This window comes from Ochotona princeps, chromosome 23 (assembly GCF_030435755.1).
Source record: "Ochotona princeps isolate mOchPri1 chromosome 23, mOchPri1.hap1, whole genome shotgun sequence".
Classification (NCBI taxonomy): Eukaryota; Metazoa; Chordata; class Mammalia; order Lagomorpha; family Ochotonidae; genus Ochotona; species Ochotona princeps.
In genome coordinates, this window is record NC_080854.1 from 36898028 (window position 1) to 36907077 (window position 9050).

The window sequence follows — 9050 nt, forward strand, 5'->3', positions numbered from 1 at the left end:
CACTGGCACACAGCTCATCGCCCTCAGGGGTTGTGAAGGCACTCTTTGGTGTTGACTGAACACCATTAATTTGACAAAAGATTGTGAGACACTAGGACTTGGGCAGTGAGTTGCAAGAATTAGGGAGATAAAAATGACTACAAAGTCTAAAAAAAATGTATTACAATTCTCTGTGTACACAGCTTCCTAAAAAGTTAGCTGTCTTCTCCTACTCCTAAGACCTTTTAAAAAAGATGTATTTGTTTTTATTGGAAAGGCAGATTTACATAAGAAGGAAATACGAAGAAAGAGTTCTTCTGTCCACTGGTTCACTCCCCAAAGGGCCACCACAGCCAGAGCTGAGCTGAGCTTAAGCCAGGAGCCAGGAGCCTCCTCTGGGTCTCTCACATGGGTGCAGGGTCCCAAGGCTTTAGACCATCCTCTGTTCTTTCCCAGGTCACAAGCAGCAAGCTGGATGGGAAGTAGAGCAATCAGGACACACATTGTGTGCATAGTGGATCCTGACACTTGCATGTCAAGGATAAGCCAAGTGAGCCATCATGCCGGGTCCTATAAGGCTGTTCTGTTCTGTCTTCAGTACTTGTGGCACATTTTAGACAAGAACTTGATAGTGAAAGTCAATTGCATAGTTCCCTTGCTCATTGGCGTATGCAGGCAGTAGAGTGAACTCACTGGTTTGCAGTTGGAGTTTTGATCATACAGATATATTACACAGGACACCATATTCAGTTACAAACATTATATATGTAAAAGAGAAACCTTAGTGTTTCTCAATCCTTTCTGGTAATGACAATGCAACTGTCTTTATTTTTTTTATTGCAGACATCGTGTGCGTTCATCTGTCAATGTAACACAGTGGATGGGAGACTGAATGGTTTAAAATTTTTACATATAGAGAAAGAGAGAAACAGAGAGAGAGAGAGAAAGATCTTCCATCTGCTGGTTCACGTTGCGAATGCCTGAAGCCAGGGACCAGATCTCAGTCCACGTCAGCCATGAGGGTGGCCCTGAAAGCCACTGGACACATCAAGGTGGCCTTCCAGGGTCCAGGGTGCAGGACCAATCCCGAACACTCTGCAGGAGGCAGGGCTGTCTTGACTGCTGGCTCCCAGGACTCCTGACTGACTTAGCCATTCCTGAGACAATGTGGCACCGGAGGAACAGCAATATCAGCGCTCTCTAGCAGCGGGGATTATTTTGTCTCCCAGATCTCTGTTTAGGGAATTATTTTTGGGCTTACATCTGATTGGTGCAAATTATAGCAGTTGCTTCTTGGGTTGTGAAGAGTCAATGAGATAATCCAAGTAATATGCTAAGAATGTCAGATTGTCATCCTTACCACCATCGTCATCATTTCTGTGACAGGGCTGCAAATCTTCCTGTTGGCTGGATCTGCGAATGTGCTGAAAATACACAAAGTGAAGAGCAGAAAGCAGCTGCTCCACCCTCTTTGGAGGATGGCTGCATTTTTTGAGACTTAAGCTGAAACCGATTCTCAGAATAAATTAGGACGGATGGTAAAAAATGTTTCCAGTGGCATCGCTAAGGGCTTTGAGTGCTGACAGGGCAACAATGATCTGAATAAAAATGAAAAAAAAAAAAAAGGAAGGGAAATAACGTGGAGAGTCCAAGGTCCCAATGCTGGAAGGAGAAGCCGAGGTGACCGAGTCCTCGGTCAGAACGCCCTGTGTGTCCAGCCCGCCTTGTAGACACAGCTTCTGACTCACTGAGGTTTCCCAGCTTCATGTCACTTACCCTGGCATGGTTACATTTTAAAGTGTTTCTGCAAGCTAACCGACACCATCTAGGATGCCGGCTGACGGCAAAGCGGCACAGCTGTTCGAGGCACGAAGGGAGGATGTCGGTGCTGCTTCGAATGGGCCTGAAATGCTTTGGTTTCAGGACAGAATAACAGTCCATGGAACCATAATTTGGAAGAACCGGGAGATGAATGCTTTAGAAAAAATGCCTTGAGGGGCTGGTGCTGCTAAGCCTCAGCTTGTGACACCAATATCCCATATGTACACCGATTTGACCCAAGCTCCAGCTAGGGCTGTCCCACTTCAAGTTCTCTGCTGTGTCCGGATGATGGCCCAGGCCATCCTGGCTTCGGATCATCCTGGTTCTGGCTGTAGCATAGCAGGATAAACCACCACCTTCAACATGAGTATTCCACACTGGTATTTGCAGTTCTGGCTGCTCCACTTCCCACTCAGCTCTGTTAATACACCCCAAGTGCTTGGGACCTGGGTTACCTGTGTGGGAGACCTGGAAAGGGTTCGCGGCTCCTCGCTTCAGCCTGGCCCAATCCCAGCCACTGACACCATCTGGGGAGTGAAGCACAGGACGGATGAACCCGTCTGTGTCTCTCCGGTTTTCCCGTTTCCTCTGTAGCTCTGGCTTTCAAATAAATGTATAAATCTTAAAAATAATGAAGTTGGACTCTGAGTTTCTGCCTCCTACCTCTGCCCAATGACAGAAAGAGGAGAAGAGGTACCTTCATGGAGGTGAAGATTGGCGCTGATCCGTCTCAGATCATAAGAACGCATTACATCATGGACTAGATCCGTTCACTCGGTCCCGTGGCTGCAGCACTAAGGTTGAGTGGCAGTGTTCCGGGCGGAATCAACCATTCCCAGCACCTGACCTGGAGACAGCGTCTTCATATGGGTAACCCATCCCAACATGACCGGGGGTTTTAGCAGAAGGGGAAACTTGGACCCAGGTGCAAACCCGGGGGGAAGCCATAAGTAGAACAAGGCAGAGACCGAGTGATGGTGGACAAGCCAAGAATCACTGAGGATCCCGGGGGGCTTGGGGCAGGGGGTGCCAGCACTGCTGATGCCTTGGGCTCAGATTTGCAGGGTGAGGAGCTGAGAGACAGTGGGCATGCTGAATAAGCTCCCAGTGTGGGGTAATTTGGTGCAGCAGCTCAGGGAACCAACACAAGGGATTCCCCGATAGTGAACACTTGGTGTTGAGAAACAGGGCATCCTTGGAGAAGTAGTGGAGAAGATCTCCAGGGAACCTCTTCTGAGAAATGGAGCCTATGCCAGGCAACAGGAAATGCACAAGAGGCAGCAGACGGAGATCCAGAGATCCGTGGACTCACCCCCCAGGCATCTGCCCTGAACTCCATCCCGGTCTTGCACAGGCAGGGCCCCAGGCATAGGAGCCATCACGGTCAGGTACTGCTCCCAGGACGCATCAGCATGGACCCAGAGCAGAAGCAGTAGGCAGAAATCAAACCCCTGCCACATGCAGGTGCCCCAGTGAGCACAAACGCACTGCGCCACAGCTCTCATCCCCGTTTGCCAACATCTCATTTAGAATTCACCTTTGCATTACCTATTCTTAAAAGGAACATTGACCTGTATTTGCTTCTGTTGTACTAGTCTTGTCTTCTGCCATTAAAGTTACAACCCCTTTCATCACTAACTGGGCTGCATTGATAACTTTTTAATTTCTGAAAGCATCTGGTTAAGTTTGAATCCGTTCTTACACGTTGTATTAAAAAAGAAAAAAGGAGTGTAAAAGTTGTCAGGGCTTATGTCTCCTTTAGAGGATTTAAAAAAATTTTTTGTTACTTTCCCCCACAGGTGAGCGTTTACCAATTGCTTTTTTTGATATCCAGGCTGAGTTCTCATTTCCTGGCTCAATACAGCCCACTGGCGAGTCCGGGGGCGAAGCTGGCACCTGCAGTTCAGGGACGGCAGGCCGCCCCGCCCCCACATCGACACCAAGACCACGCCCACGGATCTGGCCCCGCCCCGGAGGAAACGGAAGTGGAGGAGAACGCGGGCGGAAGGAGGAAGCGACCGAGCTAGAGGCGCTCCCGGAACTGGGTTTGGGTCGCGGCCATGGGGGACAAGTTTGACCACTTGGAGGAACACTTGGAGAAGTTTGTGGAGAACATTCGGCAGCTCGGCATCATCGTCAGTGACTTCCAGCCTAGCAGCCAGGCCGGCCTCAATCAGAAGCTGTGAGTGGCGCCTGGGGCCTGGAGCGCGTGTCCCGGGGCGGGCCTGAGGAGCGGTGGGCGGGGGTCGGGGCTAGGGGAGCGGGGGCCGGGGGTCCAGGGCAGCGGGGGACGGGGTCCAGGGCAGCGGGGGACGGGTGTTAGGGGCTAGGAGAGCCGGGAGTGTGTGTCCGAGGCCTGAGGAACCGGGGTCCGGGACTAGGGGAGCGAGGTCCGGGGCCTGAGGAGTGGGGGCGGGGACCTGGGGCCCGGGGAGGTGGGGTGGCGGTCCGGGGCATGGGGCCGGGTCCCTGGCTGGAGGGCGGAGGCCCATGGGTTTTGTGGGGAGCTCGGGCGAGAAGATGGGGGCGGGGTCCAGGGCAGGAGGAGGGGGGGATGGGTGCCCAGGGCCTGGAGAGTGGGGTGGGCGTGTGGGGAGGGGCGGCTAGGGTTGTGCTTGGGCGCCTTGGGTGGGACCGGCTGCATTTGGAGCTGCCTGTGCCCCTTGCCCTGGCTCCGGTGCGGGGCGTCTGTCGGAGGTTGGATTCCAGCTGGGCGATAGTTGGGCTTCTGGGGACCCCTGTTCTGAACCCCTTGGGGTCAGCCCGTACCGAGTCCCTCCCTCATCCCAGGGAGCTGCAGGGTGCGGCCTTGGGAAGCTGGGGGAGCTGGGGGTGGCGGTATGCGAGGCGCAGGGTGGCCAAACGTGCTGGCCTAAGGACTGTGGTGTGTAAGGGTGTTCTTTGTCGCCCGTGCCCTCGTGGGAACTGACCCAGCGCTGATTCTGCTCCTCTAGGAATTTTATCGTCACGGGCCTGCAGGACATCGATAAGTGCAGACAGCAGCTTCATGACATCACTGTGCCTTTGGAAGTGTTTGAGTAGGTTCACTCCTGCTGTGATTCTTGGGCATGGGGACAGACGCCAGGGGACCTTGCAGCTTCGGTGGTCGGACTGGTGGCAGGAGGGCTGTCGGGAGGCGCTGGTGTGAGCGTGGAAGGAGCGGCCCCTTGGGAACGGGAGCGGCTGCGCACGCGTGATGTGCCTATGCAACTGTGGAGGAATCTCACACGTACTTGTGCATACATACCTTCACTGCCGGAGCAGTTGGAGAGTGCGGCCTTGGCGTTGCCTAGCTTTGCAGAGTCGTGGCACGTCGAGTCCCCACACTTGTTTCTGAAATCGGGAACATTTTGTAAAATCATCTTGAGCTTGCTGCTGCTGGGCTTCATGCATCTGCCTGTTCCCCCCTTTCCCTCTGGCAGCCAGGAAGCTCCTCCTCTGAGGGTTCTGAGGCAGTGGGCCCTGCAGTGACCGCCCGTTCTCGCCTTCATGAGGCCCAGATCGCGGTCTGCTGGTTGAGAGCACCCCACTTGCAGGGTGCTGGGAGGGTGTTGCGAATCACACAGGCGCAGACCTCTCAGGGCTGAAATGGCTGAAGCGAGCAGTCAAGGAGTGTGTGAGCAGGTCATCTGCACCTGTGTGGCAGCTTGCGTTAAATGTGGTTATTTATGGGCCCCGTGCAATAGGGTAGTGTTTAAATCCCTGCCTCACATGCACTGGGATCCCCTACAGGCACTGGTTCGTGTCCCAGCTGCTCCATTTCCCATCCAGCTCCCTGCCTGTGGCCTGGGAAAGCAGTTAAGGATGGCCCAAAGCCTTGGGACCCTGCACCATGTGGGAGACCCAGAAGAAGCTCCTGGCTTCAGATCAGTCCAGTTCTGGCTGTTGTGGCCACTTGGGGAGTGAATCAGGAGGTGGAAGATCTTTCTCTCTGTCTCTGCTTCCCTTTGTAAGTCTGCCTTTCCAAGAAAAATAAATAAATTTTTTTGAAAAAAAATGGATATTTATGTATTGGCAAAGCAGAGGGAGAGCGATCCCTGTCACTGGGTCACGCCCCAAGTGGCCGGGGCAGACTGGCTGGCTCCAGTCCAGAGTCTAGAGCTCCCTCACTGGAGGGTGGCAGAGCGATCCCTGTCACTGGGTCACGCCCCAGATGGCCAGGACAGACTGGCTGGCTCCAGTCCAGAGTCTAGAGCTCCCTCACTGGAGGGTGGCAGAGGCCCGCGTGGTTGGACCCTCGTCCTCTGCCTTCCCTGGTGCGTTACCAGGGAGCTGAACCAGGGCAGGGCAGCTGGGACTTGAGCCACACCGGCCCCTCGGCGAGAGCTTCCTGTTGTCCTGGTCCTTGGACTCATTGTTCCCAGAGGAGATCGTGTGAGGCTGCCGGTGGATAACATGTCAGTGTGTGTTCTTCTGCCAGGGTGTGCGGAACACTGAGAGGAAGTGTCACCATGAGTGTGCTGATGGAGTGTTTTGTGTTTCTAGATACATAGATCAGGGTCGAAACCCGCAGCTCTACACCAAGGAGTGCCTGGAGAGGGCGCTGGCTAAGAACGAGCAAGTGAAAGGCAAGATCGACACGATGAAGGTAAGACGGCCAGGGCCTGGGGACACCTGGTGCCTGTGCTCGGCAACACGTCGGGGCTTCTGAGCAAAGCCAGAGTACCCGCTAGCCGAAGGGAGAGTAGACAGCGCGACAAGTGGTCGGCTCTGTCGTGAGGAGGTCCAGCTGAATTCCTGCCATCGGCAGCTGTCCCTGGCTGGCTGTTTTCATTTGTTGAAGGTCTCATGTCCGCCCTTTGATTGTATCGATGGTTCCTGTTTTTCTGTATTGTTGAAACTGTTGAAAGCTGTTCCTGTGCTGTGCTCATTTGATGAGAAGGTTCTCTTGTCTTCCTCCGCTGTGTCTCTGGCATCTGCTGCCTGCTCTGCTCTGTGCTGTGTCTACCGGCACTGGTCAACTCTCCCCGGAGGCCTAGGGACCCCACGTGTGAGGACGACACTTGGTGCTCTTGGCGCGAGCGTGGCTCACATTGCTGCCGCCCTCCTTCATTTGGGTCACGGTGGCCTCTTGCCATTCTGTGACTCGGACCTCTGCCTGCAGCGGGCACTGTGCCTGCCTCTCCCGCCCAGCTCGCAGCCCTCACCCAGCCACCATCTCTGGTCTGAGCAGCCTTTCTTGTGGCTTTGTTGTTGGTCAGGGCTGGTCGGCATCCCCCTTGGTTTTCTCTGCTGCTACTTTAGCCTTCGGGATCCCTGGGGACTGAGTGTTCTGGTGCTGCTGTTCGGTGGTTCCACGTCCGGTGGGCATGCTCAGGGCTGTGGTGAAGAGGTTGCTGGCCCTCAGGCAGGCCCCAGGACTGGGCTCTGCTACAAGTCCAGTTGCAGAGCCCCCCAGGGCCTGGCTTGCTGTTCTGGGGGTGCCTGGTAGCAGGCTCTGGCTAGGTTGTTTGGTCTGAGGTGGCAGTGTGGCACCTGTCTCTTCTCTCCCTTTTGGCTTTGGGGCTGAGTAGTTGTGGAGCTCAGCGTCGCCTTGAGGACGTCCCAGAGTTTGAGCGCAGCCTGTGGAGGTGTGGAGGTGTTGATGGTGCGTACGGTGCTTCTTGTGGCTGGGAGAGCAGTGGGTTGTGTCCAGCAGTCACCGCTCTACAGGAGCACAGTGCCTGGTCTCTAGGGGATGTGGCTTTTCGTTCCAGGCCCGCTGAACTCAGGTGCCCCGGCCGAGAGCGTGGCGGGCTGAGTGCCGTGGTGGGCTGAGTGCCGTGGCGGGCTGAGTGCCGTGGCTGTGCGTTTGTCTTCCTTTTGCCTGTTGACTCTCTCAGGTGTTCAGGTCCCACGCTGCAGTTTGTGGCTTGCACCTGCCAGCGGCCGTAGGTAAATGCCGGTGTGTGTGGTGCTAGGGGGAAGGGCTCCTTTGGAAATGCACTTTGAAATGCTGCCTGCATTCCTGTGTCTGTGGTGGTGACGCCTACAGGACAGCTTCCAAGAAGAAAGGGTTTGAGGTGCTGGCCATTGTCCCGCTGCTTTTGGAACTGGGTTAAAAGTAAATGTCCAGCTGATGAGGGGAGGGGAGGCCTTGCAGATTGGGATGGACAGTGAAGCTGTGTGTGGTGTGCTTTGCAGAGAGGGAGTTTGTTGTGGTTCAGTTAATCGTGGCTGGCTCCCTGCAGGAGCTGCTTGCTTCTCATTTGAGACAAGTTGTTTTCTGTCTTGTGCTCCTGTGCCTTAAATATAATTGCGTGTGATTCTGTGATTGGCTTGCCAAGGCTTGCGTTCATGGGAGGTGAGGGGAGCAGCAAGCGCAGAGCCTCAGCCTGGGGGAGGGAGCTTGGCCTCCTTGCTTTAGGGGGTCGTGAGTGGGGTGCCCTGGTGAGGAATGGGTGCGCTAGTCTTTAACTTGGATGCTGAGTTGTACATGAAGATATTTTGACAGTACCTGTTTTTCTTTGTAGAAATTTAAAAGCCTGTTGATTCAAGAGCTTTCCAAAGTATTTCCTGAAGACATGGCTAAGTATCGCAGCATCCGGGGGGAGGACCACCCCCCTTCCTAAGTGCCTCGTCCCCCCTGGGCATCGTGGTGACTGTGAGGGCTGATGCCGGCAAGTCCCCTGGCCTCCCCGCCCTCGTCCCTCGGCTTGGGAATGGCAGGGCCGGAGGAGGGCAGGAGCTGCGCTCAGCCACCCTGCGACTTTCACACTGGTGCTGCCGGGTCACGGGGCAGTCTGGCTCGCTCTGTGTGCACGGGACGCAGGGAGGCAGTCCCTGGACGTACTAGACGGGCAGGTAGGAACTTGGCGACTTCTCCTGGGTACTTCTGTGGACTCTGCTCATTCTGTGATACCAGGAAGCCAGACAAAATGAAATGGGTTTAATGTGGAAAGTGCTTTAGTTGGTTTTGTGTTTTCAAGAGTAGTGCATAAAGAATTTGTTAATGGCATCTCTGTTTTTATGGATTTCACTGGGATATATGCATTTAATAAAGTCCGGACATGTTTTCATGGCTTATTTCCTGTAATTGTTTTTGTGACATGTTTACATGGTCATACAGTGTATCTTACAAACACCGTCAGTTATTACTTCTGGAATGGGTTCTCCCGGCATTCAGGAAGAAGATGCTGAAGCACGGTTGGAACATCCTGGCTTTTCCTGTCAGCTCTTCTGTCGCTGTGACAAGCGCTGCAGCACGTGGCTTCCCAACACGTCACAGCTGCAGCTGCTGGCTCAGCAGGGCTGCTGGGGCCTGGGGGGTC

The 9050-nt window shown here is 54.5% G+C and overlaps 1 protein-coding gene across 1 annotated transcript; it reads left to right on the plus strand.

Moving 5' to 3' along the window:
* The first annotated feature begins 3785 nt into the window (after positions 1-3785).
* On the plus strand, positions 3786-8785 carry MED10 (mediator complex subunit 10). The gene is made up of 4 exons (XM_004597896.3): positions 3786-3982; positions 4755-4838; positions 6286-6388; positions 8253-8785. The coding sequence occupies exons 1-4, from the start codon at positions 3861-3863 to the stop codon at positions 8349-8351; spliced, it is 408 nt and encodes a 135-aa protein (XP_004597953.1). The 5' UTR covers positions 3786-3860; the 3' UTR covers positions 8352-8785.
* The last annotated feature ends 265 nt before the right edge of the window (positions 8786-9050 follow it).